At 41.2% G+C, this 16,576-nt stretch overlaps 1 protein-coding gene across 1 annotated transcript in view; it reads left to right on the top strand.

Moving 5' to 3' along the window:
* Positions 1-3,000: 3,000 nt before the first annotated feature.
* Positions 3,001-16,576, top strand: part of cacna1ha (calcium channel, voltage-dependent, T type, alpha 1H subunit a) — a 57,076-nt gene continuing 43,500 nt past the window's right edge. Inside the window, exons 1-5 of the mRNA XM_087171401.1 lie at positions 3,001-3,108; positions 3,811-3,944; positions 4,745-4,842; positions 9,638-9,797; positions 12,861-13,185. Of these exons, the coding sequence (XP_087027527.1) occupies positions 3,016-3,108; positions 3,811-3,944; positions 4,745-4,842; positions 9,638-9,797; positions 12,861-13,185 (810 nt within the window). The 5' untranslated portion in view covers positions 3,001-3,015. The remainder of the gene's footprint in view (positions 3,109-3,810; positions 3,945-4,744; positions 4,843-9,637; positions 9,798-12,860; positions 13,186-16,576) is intronic.

The raw sequence follows: 16,576 nt of genomic DNA, 5'->3' as shown, positions 1-16,576 counted from the left end.
CATCTCATCAGATAGGAAGAAGCAAGAGATAAGTTGATAAGTAGTAGATATAGATGTTTTCTGCTTAGAAAAGTGTTGCAGCCCTGAGTAGACATAGTTTCTTATAAGTTAAAAACACTATTAACAGTTATGCTTTAATTGATCTAGATTTCTATTGTATTTCAGTAGATCCGTATCTCTAACTCCCCTCGCAGCGAGGAGACGAAATACTTTGTCTGTAGAGAGAATAAAGACGTTTGGCATTTTGTCAGAGTGTGTTGCACATTCGTCAGGTTTGGTTAATGAAGCAGCCTGACACAGGTGAGTAGTGGTAGCCAGAGCTCAGGAAATCCTCTGTTTGACTTGCAAATGGGCCGGCTCACAGATGATGTGTTGGGAGCAGAGCAGAGGCAATTTTTTTTTTTTAATTACGTTTTTGTTTTTAAAATCACTCAGTTGGGAGTGGTTTTTGCTGTTTGTCCTGAAAATGTCTTAAAATTAGCAGTCAATAGTTTATATGATCCATACGTTTTTGAAAATCTACTGTTAAACCCAGAAGGTGTGTACATTCATACCCATTACCTCTTTTTGCTGCATCTGCACGTGCTCATCACCCTGAAAAACACTGTATGTATCTTCAGTGCATTTGGATATCAGTAACTGTGACATGTTGAACTGCATTTTCATTTTGTGCCTGCATGAAATCGCACATATGTTTTGTGTCTGTTAACTCTGATCATAATGGAGGCAAGTTTTCCTCAGAGGGCTCGTTAGTGTACACACAGTATGTTGTGACTTCTCTTCAGAAATTGTCGTAAGGGCAGATGCTCTTAAAATTTGCGATGGTCTTCCATTTGTGAAAAGGGTTATTAAAAAATTATAATTTCAAAAAAAAGAAAAATTCATGGTGGAGAGACTGTGAGCCGTGGCTGCAGCAGGACACTTCTCACTCTAACGGCCACTGGAGGAAACAAAGTTCTAGGTCGGACTTTTTCGCTGATACAGACTCCTGCAGTAAGTCCAATTGTGTGTGTGTGTGTGTGTGTGTGTGTGTGTGTGTGTGTGTGTGTGTGAATGTCACTTAATATAATATGCAGATAATAAATGTATGCCTGCATGTGCGTGTGTGTTTTAGTGAGTGTGTGTGTGTATATCTCTGTGGTGTGAATAATGTAGGTGACAGTGGTCACCGCTTTTTCGGGGATTTTTTTGTTTTCTGCTTTAACTCTCTTTCTAATTAGAACAGTAACTCGCCCTGGGAATACGTCAATATCACAACTCAGAGTGCACACCAGATCACTGCTGTGATACTGTGTGTGTGTGTCTGTGTATGTGTGTGTGTGTAGTCATGTGTGTCTGGGACAAAAGCCAAAGTAGAAAAACAGCAGCATCAGTGCCTTTTTTTTTTTTCTAGTTGAGGAGACGTGATTTAGGGCTCTTGTTCTCCTCGTCATTTTCTTTCATCCAATCTATTTTGCCTCTCTCACTCTCTCCCTCATCCTCTCTTTGTACTCACTGATTTACTTGATGTTTATTATTTTTTCTCATTATGATGATGGGACGTTCTCCTGAAGTGACTTCAGCTGCAGAAGCCCTGTGATGTGCCGTCCACATACATTTTACTGCTTCACTTGTGTTTCTCTAGCGTGGTTTGATTTATTGTTTTGCATTCTGCTGCAACATGTCGTCAGTGATGGATTTATGAATTTGTTATCAGCAAGAGTGCGGCCGCATGTTTGTTCTCATGATGAGTATCCGTTTATTGTGCTGTGCACAGCGTCTCATCAGTGAGGGGAATGCTGGGATTTTTTCTGACGGTGGCTTTTCAGATTTCTCATCTTTCATTTAGTCCGTGGAAATGAGGATGCAGTTTTAAGGGGGACATCCATGTTGCTGCACTTAAAAGATTTCCAAAACAGACAAACACTCACAATCAAATATCTATCCAATGCAGCGAGGCACCAATGAGGCCACACTGTTAACGCTCCATCCAAGGGAAGGATGAGCAGAACAGAAAAGAAACTGAAATAAAGAAAGAAATGAAAAAAAACAAAGATAATCTCACTGGTGGTCCAAAGACGGATAAAAGAACAGACAAAACAAGTTCAAGGATTAAAAGATTACTCACAACTCCTTTTTTTTTTAAGGATTTACTTCTGTCATTGATCAGTATTAGTGAGCACTACAACAGGATATACAGTAGACATGGATCCATTAAAATGTTTACTTGTGAAATCGTGAAACGGCCTGTAATCAGATTAGCAGCCAGGCTCACTAGATCATTATTAGACCCATTAGATGCATTAGGCCTCGCACAAAACCTCCTATTGACATCCGCTTCCAGTGTGTTGGTGGGGCATTTGTTTACTCACATGCTCTTATTGTGGATCTTAGTTTTGTTTTTATAACATCTCATGTCAAATCCAGCGCCACTTACATGCAACTAAACTGCAACAGCAAATAAGTTTTGCAGGAAACGTAAGTTTAGTTGTATAGAAACATCTTTTTTTTTGTCTTTCTTTGGTCTGTGGTGCACATGAGCTCATGTTTTTCTTCCTCTGAGCAGTCTTTAGCTCGTTTAGGTGGATAACACTGACACAACGCTAAAGTGAGGATCAGCATCACAGGAAAGAAAGCGTTCCCTGCGTCAGCTCTCGGACCGACGCTGCCAGTTCCCCCTCTGCAAGCATCGTTGTTCGTCTCAGCCTGCAACACGTCGACAGGCCCGTTTGGACCGTGCCGCCCCCTGCACGTGGCTTGCACCTGGTCATGCCTGCCCTGGATGCACCTGTGCTTCTCGCTGGACAGGTGGTGTTAGAGAAGAAAAACATGCTGTCCTCGTCCTTACTGATGATGCCGCATTAAGATAGTTTAAAAGCAGAGCTATGCAGTGTACATTAAGCTTTTCTTATTTTTTCTTTTTCTTCCCTTGTGTTAAGTAACTAAACCCTCCTTCTTGTATCGTTGACGATTGCAAATTACATCCCATGTGTTTTGGCCTTAACCTTCTCCTGCACGTGGTTCGAGCACGTGTCCATGCTGGTGATCCTGCTCAACTGTGTGACGCTGGGGATGTTCCAGCCCTGTGAGGACGTCACCTGCCAGTCGGAGTGGTGCCGCATCCTACAGGTTAGTGTGACGCTCTCACCTGTGTAACAGGGGGGCCTGAACACCTCGCCAGGGTGTCTCCACACGCTCCATACTGCAATTAACCCTGTTCCTGAAGGCGAATTCCCATATTCTAGAAAGTGTCCGAGTAAGTGTGCAGCCATAAGTGTCCTGGCCATGCCAAGTTTGTACACAAATATCATATGGTAATTGATTGTAAGTAAATTCTTTCCTTTATACCAGGGGTTGCTTTTACATTCAGTTATAGGTGGATGTGAGGCATCTGGAAAAGCAATTGGTAAATAAATGTTAATGAACTTAATTGATTTTCTTTTTCTTGTCTCACTTGTCTCATTTGTTTCAGTATGCTCTTACTGTTGAGTAATGTTGATGCTTGGCACACTGAGATGTGCTCATTATATTCAAATACAGACGTTCTTTTTGCTGTGGTGGATGTCTAATTAATTGAGACACAGCCATAACCACGCTAAGCCAGAGCTATTCCCTGCTGGGATGAAAGAAACTAATGGAGACAAGAACTCTCATTCAGACATCCTGCACTTCCTCAGTTTCTTTCAAATTGTGACTGTATTGATGAGGAAACTTAACAAGGATGTGACCTTTTCCCTCTTGGCAAGAAGTCAATGTCCTCTTGTTTTTATTGTTGCCAGTGTTAAACATTCATTTAAACTGTGTGTTTGCTTGTTTATCGTGTGTAACCAGGTATTGGACGACTGTATCTTCGCTTTCTTTGCTGTGGAAATGGTCATCAAGATGGTGGCCCTGGGAATTTTTGGCCCCAATTGTTACCTTGGCGACAAGTGGAACCAGCTTGACTTCGTCATTGTCATGGCAGGGTTAGTTATCCCACAATGGTTTGTGGGCTCACGCCTGCAAATTACTCAATTTTCTCTGTCATTTGCAGCTAGAAGAAAGAGCAGTCTGTGTAGAATCAAACAACATTTCATTTCTCTGTTTAAAGCAAACAATCAGACAAGCATGAAAGCACACACACCTGTATCTGTTTTTGTGTTTGTCCTCACAAGATCCTGTCATTAAATTTACATAGGTTTACTGTGTTTTCTGTTTCTGTTTCACCCCCATCTTGGGAATTAAGCGAGCAACGCAAGGCAAAGTAATGTCCCCTGCACGTAGCCACATCAAGCCTCATCAGACTAGAATACTGCAGTGGAACCATTTATTGTAAATTGTGTATTTAACGGCGTCTTTCGCACAGCTTTTACCTCCATGATGAAAAAACAAACAGAAGCCTTTAGTTGGAAAAGCTACAAAAAAGGGTTTAGGTGAGGACAGGACAGAAGGAAAAAAATCAGTTAACCCCTACTCCCTCTGAAATGAGATATACAACACAACATTTACCTGAGCAGCCTCGAAATACAACAATCAGTAACCAACAATTCAGAGACTGATGGAGTAAACGCTGCCAACGCTGAGGGTTGCTGCCATTAGAAGCATGATTGTATATTTGTTGTCCTCGGTTTTCTTGTGGTTGGTCCTTTGTGTACATATCTGTGTGTGTGTGTGTGTGTGTGTGTGTGTGTGTGTGTGTGTACTGTTTTGTCGATATAAATTACAGAACATAGATTAAAGCTCTCTCTCTCTCCCTGCCTTTCTCTGACTGAAACGGTGTCTTCAGGGTGTTGGAGTATTCTCTGGATGGCCATAACGCCAGTCTGTCAGCCATCCGTACCGTCCGAGTGCTCAGGCCACTGCGAGCCATCAACAGAGTTCCAAGTAAGTCCATGTTTTGCAGTAAAGTTTTTTTTTTTTTTGGAGAATGGCCCAGGGCTCTGCCTTCCCTGATTGATGACGAGCACATGAAAACTCGCTTTATTTATCTGAGATTATTTGCTCTTTGGCTTGTGAGCCAGACCCCTGATCGTTTTACTTTTTAACCACTTAATTAGCAGCTAGTGACTAATAAACACCAGAGATGCGACTGCAGTGAGCTCAGGAGGATAGTAGAGGTTTTTGCATTTACTTTGAACTGTCTTTCATGAGCAACTATGAATATTCATCCGCTGCACAGCAAGCAGTTTTTCATATCCAATTACTGTCCTGTTGTAGCAGGGGATTAGTCAGAGGTGTTTTAATTTGAACTATAAACTATAAAATATTCTATTATTGTTTTATCAGTATTCTACACAAAAGTTATGTGCTTCTGATGTAAGATACTGTGAGTTTCTGCAAATTTTCTAACTTTTAGAATTACGCAAGCCGCCTATTGTCCAGACGTTTGCGTTTTACCGTGCACAAGTAAAGTTTTAATTTGGGATCTGTATTCTCACCACTTTAACGGTAAGTTGACCGATGATCCGGGACTTGATGTTTGCTTTAATCTCACTTCCAGCGGTTGCGCCGTGCCAGTGCTGAGTGAGAATTCGCACATAGTTTGTCATTTTCCTAAAAGCTCTGTGACAGAAGTGGCCATGAATCTACAGCTAAAGAGGATCACTGGACAATGGTGTCATAACATTGTACCAGATTATTAACCAGCGTACATTAGGCAAACGGCCAAGCTGTTTTGTCAGAATCCGGCCGCCAGCAGCGGTAACCATTCTATTCAATACTCTACTCTCTTATAGATGTGATGTGAACATATCTTTCTGTCTTTCTTGTGCACTGTTCTGTTTTAGTCTCATGTCAACCTGAAAGTGGTTCAACTCCTTTTATTGTTCATAAAACACAATTTATCGAAAAAGATCTATTCTTACAACATTGAAGAACTCATGGGAGTGTTCTTGGCACAAAGGAGTATTTGTAATGAATTGACTAAGTATATGTTGTCAGGGTTGTAGACGTCTGCCTGCTGTCTGGCTGCAGTTAAAAGACGGCATGTGAATGTGAGTGTGTGCGCACTTGAATGATGACCTCTCTTTCCCAGAATATACCAGTTTTTAGCATGTGACACATTTTGACCTGAGATTCTCCCGCATAGAGGATGACGTTATATGTTTGTAATGTGTGTGTGTGTGTGTGCGCGTGTGTGTGTGTGTGTGTGTGTGTGTCTGTGTGTCTGTGTGTGTGTGTGCCTTGGGCGCTGCAGATAACCCAAACACAATCATAAAGCATGGCAGGTTGTCTGTTTCTCTCAAGGTATCATCACAAACAGTCTCTCACACACAGGGACACTCACACATCAGCTGTTCTACCTCTGTGAGGACCAAAAAAATAAATAAAAAATTGACCTTAACTGTATTGCTAAGCTAACAGCAGCCCTGAGAAACAATCTTTACAGCCACGGACAAGATGAAGTAAAACATATATTATTGTAACAAGTTTTCAGTTGCTCCCTGAAGGCTCTGACACAGGGAAGGAGATGGAGACAAGACAAAGGGAGACAATTGCAATGAGGGTGACAATGAGAGGTATTACTTGGGGCTGGAAACTCAAGGTCAGTGTAGACATAGACAGAAACAAACATACCCCAAAGCCCCCCCCCCACACACACACACACATACACACACACACACAATCCTCACAGGTATACACAACCAGAGGGACCTGAGGGATGTTTAACACCGGCTTACTTCCTCCGTTTCTCCTCTCTTTGTGTCGCTTTTACATTCCATTTGATTTTCTTTTTCAGCTGTATAGTTATCAGAGATGGAGTGTTTGATGGTGCTAATAGCCAGGCTAAAGTTTTTCTCTCCCTTACTTAACGTCTCTGTCTCAAACCATCACTCTGTCCCGTCTGTTTGTCTTTCTGCCTAAGTGGAAGGGAAATATCTAGTGTTCGACAGATGTTAAATGTGTTTTTGTGCTGTAGCTTAGATACAGCGAGCAGCACTCTCGGGTTATTTCATGTTTACAAAGCTGCTGCGTGCAGGGGGTTCTGCAAACCCTCTGCCAACTAACTTGCACACCGCATTCGCAGCACGTGCGCACACACACACACACACACACACACACACACACGCACACACACACACACAGCCCGCTACATATGATGTCACATTTCTTTTTAACGGCACGAGTAGCTGGTAGGTATTTTACTTTACCCGGCTGACAGCTTTACCGTGGATGACCTGATAATTTACTTTATCTTTATGCTGCAGCCAACAAGTTTGTTGGCCAGAGAGATAGATGCAATTACTCTAATCTCCAATCTAAGAAGCTATTTTCTGATTTTATCACAGGTTCTTATGAATTCATAGTTTAAGCCCTCACTGTTAATCCTGCTGCTTTCCACAACATCTCAATTAAATAAACAACATTTTGACTGTCCTCTCTTTATTTCTCTTCAACAACATAACCCCAGTCACGTCTCACTGGCTAAAAATGTAATGTTTATTGCGTGGCAGTATGAAGGTAGATTTTTTTTTTCAGACCTTCTGGCCTAAGGAAACTTCACTGATTCCCGCGGAATGACTTTCAGGATAGATCGAGCCTCTCTGTTTCAAATACTCTCATCGAGTCTAAATCAAACCTACCTGAACAGAGTGCACTGTAACCCTGGGAGCAAATGTGATGCCAGTCTAGTTGTAAATCTTTGTCTTTTTTTTAACCCCTTCCGTATTGCTGCAGTTAGTGAAATTCAGAGCTTTGCTGTAAAACATCTACCAACCCAAAATGGTGTATGGAGAAATCATTAGTATTCTGCTTAGGGGATGTCACTGCTGTGAAATGTTTGTGTTTGCTGAGCAGATTTCACTGCACGCAGATGCCTTGATAGTAAGGCATCTTTGTGATGTTTACTCAGTGTTTGCATATGTATGTTTCCATGTGCTGAATTGCACGCAAACTGTACAGTATGCATGTGTGAGCGCGTCTCTATAGTGTGTCTCTAGAGTACTGCTGTCTCCCTCAAGCATGCGCACAGACGTACTCACCTCTCGTTTTATGTACTGTACAGTTAGAATGTGTTTAAGGTCTGTAGAATACAGAATACATATTTAGTGAGGAACAGGGAATGGCTAAAGAGAATAGCGAGTTGGCAGATATATATATATATATATATATATGGTGTATAAAAAGTCATATTAACAACACAAGAAAATACAAGAAAATCTATATTGGTGATCAATGACTTTAACTGGACATTCCATTGATTTTTATGACGATGGTGTAACTGTGACCGGAAGTGATGCTGTTATTTTCTGGTTTCCATTCCACGTCAAGGCCATGACTCTTGCTCTGCAGCTGAACTGTGGACAGTCAGTCATTAAGAGAGGCTCGATGGATTGATAAATGATCAGAGTAGACTTTTGCGTTCCTGTAGACATTGTGAAGATTAAAGCAAAAACTCATCTTAACACATTTCATGCTGTGCCACTGTCCTAGACAAAATCTTTGTATCTAATGGGTGTGCAAAGAATCACACATGGATAGACAAAAATTAAAAAAAAGACACACACTAAACACTGATGAGTCATTCCCTCTGAGAGGGAACAGTTAGTACTTTAACATCAGGACACTTTTCTAAACAAGAGGGGGCTTTCAGATCTTCATAATGCTGTTTTCAGTATTGACTTTATTTTCTCCACAAAGTCTTTGTGATTCCAAGTCAATAATTGTAAACCATAACACTGCCAGTCACAACATTTACACTTGTTATTTCATGGAACCCTTAACAATACATTTAGACAAAAATGTGCATACAACATGGAGAAAGTAGCAGATTGCAATGTTCCATCAAGATGAATGACTACAGTTATTAATTGTGAGCGCAACATCTGGCTAAATGTGCAGGGCTCTTTAATTTATACATGAATTATTTAATTATTATTCATTCAAACTAGGAGACTATCAAGAATATTCACATCATGCACTTCTGTGTTTAAAAACATGCTTAAATAATTGAGATTTCTTTCTGGAAATGTACTTTGATAATATTTAGAAATGAACAACAACACTGGTTGAGTTTAATGCGGATTTTTCCCATAAAATAAACCATATTTTCATTGATCGCCGTCAAATCATAACGGATTCAGACAAAGTTTTCTATTGCAATGACACAGCACAAACACTCTTGAGATTAAGTGTTGGAGACTTGAGGAGAGTCTCGTCATTGCCTCTGTTGAAGATTAGCGTTACACTGTGGCACCGTCATAGAACAATGTTACTGTACTGGTAAGTGTGGTCAATGTGACAAGGCCGTGGTGGACGTGAAAGGGGACAGAACACATTGTGAAGACCTCGGGGACTGGATCCCTGACTCTGCTGACGCTGAGCACATCTGACAGCTGGAGATGGATGCTGAACGCGTGTGGTTAGATAATACTAGCCACGGGAAAGCTGCAAGTTCAAATCCCAGGGGATGAAATAATGTCAAACTGTCACTTTCAGTATATTGTAAGTATATTGGCTGTGGGCATGAAGTTGTTGGTTCCAAGCTCACAAGATCAATAGAGGTTATTGGGGTGTGCGGTTACCAGAGGGTTAGAAAAAGCCTCGCTGCTGCCCCCGCACATGCAGAATTCAGGCGTCTATCACGAATGTGAACTTTAAACGTGTGCATAAATGCTCGCTCATGTGCTATGCGCCAGAATGATAATTGCTTATGACATCTTTGTGTCCCACTTTGCAGGTATGAGGATCTTGGTGACACTGCTGTTGGACACCCTGCCAATGTTAGGAAACGTCCTCCTCCTCTGCTTCTTCGTCTTTTTCATCTTCGGCATTGTGGGAGTCCAGCTGTGGGCGGGACTTCTGCGCAACCGCTGCTTCCTGGGAGAGGATATTGGAGCGTAAGGAATTCGGTCTTGTGATACACTTTTTTTGCATTTCCTCATTTCCTCTGGGAGGGGGGGGGGCTGGAAGTAGCACAAATGGTCCCAGGAAGTTGCCTCTTCAAGACCTCAGTCAATTCTAGATTAGATTTGTGGGGAGAAGCAATTTACTGAGAACAGGATCAGATTCAAGTTCTTTCTCCATGAGTAGAGAGAAAACAGAGATCACTGAAAAATACAAACTCCATTAAGAGAGTGAGTTGTTCCCATCAAATTTTTATTTCCCCCCTTCTACAGTCCACCATCAACCCCTGCATTGCAAATGCTGTTCTCCACATCCACATGGTGACCAGCAGTGCCTCCAGCGTGCACATATGAAATCTTCAAACACGCTCAGCTCATTTAATTCAAACAATGATCTTTATTTCTCCACTCTAACCCCTTTTCCTTTATATCTTTCTTCTTTTCTTCCTCTCTGCTGCCTTCTTTTGCACTCTCTTTCATCATGTTGGAGTCTGTGCTGAGTTGTCTTAGGCAGTAACCGTCAGCTGTTCCCTGTAGCTGAAGTACAGAAATTGTAACTTGTGTGCAAACAGAGTCCTCTGTATGTAAACCGCTGTATGGCCTCACACACTTAAAGACAGAATATGGAGAGAAAAATACAGATGTGGAGTGAGATGAGGAGCTAATATCTTTGATAATGAACCTGTAGATTAGGCACCAGTTCTGAAACTCCAAGACCAAGAAATAAAATTCATTTTCTTTGCAGATTTGCAGAAGTCTTAAAGTAAAGCCTGAACATCTTGAACGGAATTATTAATACTCCAGGAAAAGGCCCATGTTCCTGGAAGAAAAAAAAAAAAATTAAATTAGCACACAGGATAATTGAAGAGAATAATATAACAACCTAGGACTTATCAGCACGGCGGGAAATTACTAAACCGAAGGAAACATTTCAGACTTTGTGGAATGAAGCGATAAAATCCCCAAATATAAAATATCAAACTTATCCCTCTCAGACCAGACCGTACAAAATGGCAGACCACTGAGACTGACCCAGAACTGAGAGAAAAATCTTAACAAGGTACAAACTCTGTCAACATAAGATAGCAGAGAGTGGGAAAGGTTCGGCGCAGACAGACCTGTTGCCCAGAGAGGACATCCTGTGTTCACACCTCCTAAAGAGAGCTGGAGAGAAAGCCCCCCCCACACACACACACACACACACACACACACACACACACACACACTGCACTTGTGAAAATATTAGACAAACCTATGCTCTACAGCTCTATCTTATCTCTTCTAGTGATGAAATAGGAAAAATGTAAAAGACAAACAGTCACTCCCACATAAGACAAACACATAGATGGACAAACAAACACAAATACAGACAGAGAAAAGATCCGTCATCAATTTAGCCATGGGGAGTAAAATTATACAAGAGAAAAATAAGGAAGAAAGAATAAACTGCCTCAAGCACCAAAACCTCAGGAAGCCAGAAATATCACTCAGAAATCTTTCAACTATTCTTTTTTTTTTGATGTAATGGTAGAAATTGTACCAGAGTTAATGTGGCTGAATCCTTTCTGTGTGTAAGAGAGAAAGAAACAAAGACAGAAAGAGAACAGCATCTTAATATTTCATAGCCGGGGCTGCTGTGTTTTCTCTCACAGAACTCCTCGGATGCATTATGAATCCTGACTGTCTGATTAAAACTAACGCACATGAATGCATTAGGTCTTTCTCCAGTTAGTTTTAAGAAATTGCAAGGAAGCTAATATATTCTACATGAATCTGATCACATATGTTACATTCAAATAAGAGTTACTTTTTTTCTTTTTTTCCAGTGGCCAGCGTCTCAGATATTTCCCATTATATGCCTTTTTAACTGTGCTACAGTGTGATGACCTGCTGTTGCTGTTGCTTCTGCGTTATATCTTTCAACAAAATCCATCTCCAGAATCCTTCAAGTGTCTGGAGAATAACAACATTATTTTCTGTACTGGTAATGTGCCATCTTAAGACATGTCACCAGTTCAAATGGGCAAGGTGCAAAAGCAGTCAGAGATTCAGCAGGTAGGATGAAAGGCAGTTTACTTTGACAAAGATCAGGGCTTCAGGTCCACTACAGGTAGGCGGGAGGGAGACAAACAAACACTGGAGAGTCTGGGTGTGAAATTTATGGCAACAAATCAAGAGATTGCAGGAATAAAAAAATATAGCAGGAATGACTGGAACTCTATAGGAATAAAGCAGCAGGCAGCGGCAAAGTGTTAGACCCTTTACTAAACTGGTCCCTCTGCACCTGCACTTGAAGAGCAAATGTCACTCTGCAGAAAAAGGCACTCACTGTGGTGGAGGGCTCTCCACTATAAGGGGGAGAATATAGATAAGCAGGTAAACTGTGGGACGAATTCACCACTCTCTACCATAAATAGGAAACAGCTGTCACCATGGATACTGCTTGATGCCTTGTTCTCTGAGCTGAATTAAGGGACAAAGTAATGGTTTCCCTTTTTTTTTTTTTTTTTTTTTTTAATTCTACCTCCTACATATCAAGTGATGCTTGTTAAACTGCATCCTGAAAGAACAATATAGGAAGTATGCAGCATGAACAAAACCACATTTGACTCACTTAAAAGATATTCCTCCATTTTTGGCTCGAGTGTAAACACTATTGCAGACTCATTGTTGGAGGGTTTGGTTGTTGACTTTCACTGGCGGTGGAGTGGATAGGACGAGGATGTAGTGGCCAAAATGAGATTAAGCCCAACTGTGGACTTCCCTCTATAAAGTAAAATTTATTGATGAAGAGAATCAACTAGGGAGAGACAGTTTTTATGTAAAAAGAAAAAAAAAAAGGATTAAATAAAAAGGATTAGATTTTAGAGATTTGTTTATAGGGATTATAAAAGACATAAACCACTACTCAAGCTCCTGCAAAATAAAAAAGCTGCAGCTTTGGCTACAATTAGAACAAAAGGAAATCAGCAGTATGTAAATAACATCTTATAGTAATTTATTGTGATGCCACAGTTTTGTGTTTTACACATGTGTTATTATTCTTTCTCTATCCAGAATGTACAACTTGTCCATAAACTCTTACTATATGTCGGAGGAAGGTGAAGACAGCCCGTTCATCTGCTCGGCCCCTCGCGAGAACGGGATGCTGCGTTGCCACAATGTGCCGCCATACACCGAGGGCGGGGTGGAGTGTTCACTGGCCGCGCCCCACCAGAGTTCAGCTCTGATCGGATCAACTCCTGTGGTGGGAGGGGCTAGTGTTAATGGCTGCGTTAACTGGAACCAGTACTATAATGTGTGTCAGTCCGGGAACCTCAACCCTCACAAGGGAGCTGTCAACTTTGACAACATTGGCTACGCCTGGATAGCCATATTCCAGGTAAGCAAGGAAAAAGTGCAGGTTTGGATGTGGAAGCTAAAACATGACTACTTTTTTTCCCCCACTTTTTAGTTAGCAAGTGAATATCCCAGGTGTTTTGAAATTTCAAAGTCATCCTTTCTTACTTAAGCCATCAGAGGACATGTATCATGACCTGAAAGTCCCTTCTTCTCCACACGCTGGCTGTGAAAATGTATTTTTCTTTTCCCTCTCTTGCTGATTCCAGCTCCCTTGGAGACCGTGAAAGGCTTTTTCCTCTCAGAGTCTTTGTGCGAACACTGTCTGCACTGTTGTGATATGAATTCCAGCCCTTCTAATAGATCTGTCCAGGACCCACTGATAGATCTGTCTCTGTGCGTAATGGGCTTTGACTTGCACAACATGACTTTCTCAAAGAGTCTTACCTACAAATTACCTCAGACAGCACAAATACTGAATACACACATACACACACACACACACACACACACACACACACACACACACACACAAACAAACGTACTAATCCCTGTTAGGTACTCACAACTTTTCAGTTTAAGAGTGTTTGTGTGTGTGTGTGTGTGTGTTTGTTTGTGTGTGTGTGTGTGTGTGTGGGGGGGGCTCAGCTCACAGTCAGAGGCTTTAAAGATTTGATTTCTCTTATTTCTTTTTCTCTTGAGATGGTTTAGCAAACATCACGTTGAGTCTTGGATGAGATTCATTTTCCATCCAGGTGTGTGATCTGTGATCTGTGTGAGTGTACGTCTCACGGCAGCTGTTTACTCGCAGTGTGCAGCCACAAACCTTTAATTTCTGTTTTAATATATTTACACATTTTTGAATCTGTTTTTTAATTTGTTGCAGCTGCCGGTGTGAAAGAAGTAGATGCAAATTACAACTGGAAAAGTTGCATATATTTGTCACACTGGTGTAGTTGTGTAACATGATAAACTGAACCTCAGATCAGAAGTTTGTATGATTTGGTTCCGTCAGAGTATCAACATGCATAGAAAAGGAGGGATACAGTTGGCAGGCTTCTATTTAAATATGTTGCAAGCAAGTGGTGAGTATTTAATAGATAGATAGATAGATAGATAGATAGATAGATAGATAGATAGATAGATAGATACTTTATCTATCCTCTAAAAGGGCATTGTTTTGTTTTTTTGTTTTGTGTAGATTGCTCACAATTTTAAAAAATCTTTGCATGAAATGTTATTGCATTTTGATATTTTTTTCTGAGTATTTGTTGACATGGAAACGTGGATAGAAAGAGTTAAAGATGGAATAGGAAAAGAAAAGTGACGGCGATGCAGACACAGACGGGGAGAGATAGAAAGAATGTTGGATGTTAAATGAGGTACCCGGCTTGTTATTCCAGTCTACAGTTTTATTCCCTCAGTATCTGTAAATATAAAGAACATGAATTATACATTTCAATGCAGGCTTTTGAAAACATTTCAGCCCTGGGCTCCAAATTGAGTTAATTCAGGGTTACCCTGGGACTGCTGCCGAGTACAAGCTGTTAACATGTCATGTTGGGTACCCACCGCAACCAAGCCTGTGGCTTAATTGGTTCCCAACAAGGGTTGGGCAATACACAAAAATACACTGTGACAGCTTCCCTTGTTGATTCCTTTGTTGACCTTAGCGGTATCTTCAGTTTGGGTCTTTGGAGAGATGTAGCCAGCTGTATACAGGTTTGTTTAGGGTCAGGGTTTGTGTTTTAGACCCAGCAAAAATGGTAAATTGAAACATCTTCACTGGCTTCCTGAGGTTTCTGATTCATTTGAGCATTCACATCATTTGCTAGTTTATTTGTTTGGGTTTTTCTCTTTTTTTTTCTTGACTGCCGGACTGGAATTCATTATGTCCTGCAAGTGATAACAATCAGTTTTACGGTAGGATGTAGACTGTCCAGTCCTGACACATACAGTTAACAGAGAAAATCAAGGCTGAGAGTAACGGAATAATAAAAACGTAAGAGAAGAAAAAGTGAGAAAGAGAAAGGAATGGCACATGAAGAGGTAGAGAGGAGCAATAAAGAATGACTACAAGAGCAAAGGCATCTGAGGGTTATCAGGCCAATGTTTCTATCAGCCTACTGGTTAATGACTGCTGACCCTGTACACGCACAGACACACACGTGCTCCTGCAGACGGTCCATTAGTGTTCAAGAACAATGTGTTGGATGAGTCATTCACCAACGACACCTGAGAGCGTGCTCTCTGCTCCACATGCATGTCATTAGCATGGATTACAAGACTGAATGCTTTTGGTATCTTCCTCTGATCTTCAGGGCGGGTCAGGAGCAGAGGATGGGGGGTGAGCCTGGGGGGTGAGCTAGTGATTTGTTCAGTTTATCGCCCCTGTCTCCTCTCTTAAATCACTAGTGTCAACTGAGAATCTCCTCTTTTCCTTCACATAGATATCACTGACTCTTACAAGATGGTCACATTTGCTCGAGAGTTGATGCTTCTTAATGAATTGTCTTTTCTTTCATTTTCATAAAGAAGACTTACTTTTATTGCAATTCTCGATCCGTTCAATGCATGAGCGATGAGTGTGTACAGGTGTGTTTGTTTGTGTGATGCGTTTCCTTTGTTTCGTATAGAATAAAAAGATGCACACTGGTTATGTTTTAGCTCATAAATGAGAATGTTTGGCGCTTTTTATTAATCAGGTGCAAGTAGTGTTCCAGAAAAGAGCGGATTACTTGTCTCTGGAATTGCAGGTGTATTTGTGTGCGTATTGCGTATTATACATATGTGTCTGTTTATGGTACATGTGTGTGTGACTTTTATCCATACACAGGTATGCATGCATGTCCCTGTTGGCAGGTGTGTTTTTGTTCAGTGTATATATGTACTCAAGCTGTAGTTGTGTGTGTGTGTGTGTGTGTGTGTGGGTGTGGGTGTGTGTGTGTGTGTGTGTGTGCGCACGCTCTGGCAGCCTGTGCTGTAATGTGCTATGCTAGCACACGTTGGTCTTTCTACAGTTGTGAGGACATATGTCAATGTAATGCAGTCCCTAGCCCCTTACCCATAACCATCACAAATAAACACCTAACTGTAACCTGAACTTAATTTTAACATGGACCTTAACACCAAGTCTCAAACATCAAACAGCCCTTTGAAGTTGTGAGGATGTGATGTCCTCACATGTCCTCATAATGATGGTTTCTGACCAAAATTTGTCCACACAACCATAAAAAGATATGTGCACACACACATATACACACACATACTTTTAAGAGGCTGGGGGGGGGGGGGCACCACAAGTTTCTTTCTGAGGAACAGCCATTAAAAACAGAATTGGAAATGTAGTCCATTTGACTGTCGTGTACTTTAAATATTCTGTGAGCGCAATTCAGTGCATGCATGGGTGTCTTATGTTTGTCCTACGTTTTTGG

The sequence above is a fragment of the Seriola lalandi genome, unplaced genomic scaffold (assembly GCF_002814215.2).
Source record: "Seriola lalandi dorsalis isolate HSWRI2012SDOR001 ecotype SW California unplaced genomic scaffold, Sedor1 jcf7180002054997, whole genome shotgun sequence".
In the NCBI taxonomy this organism is placed as follows: Eukaryota; Metazoa; Chordata; class Actinopteri; order Carangiformes; family Carangidae; genus Seriola; species Seriola lalandi.
This window is presented reverse-complemented; position numbering and strand designations above follow the sequence as displayed.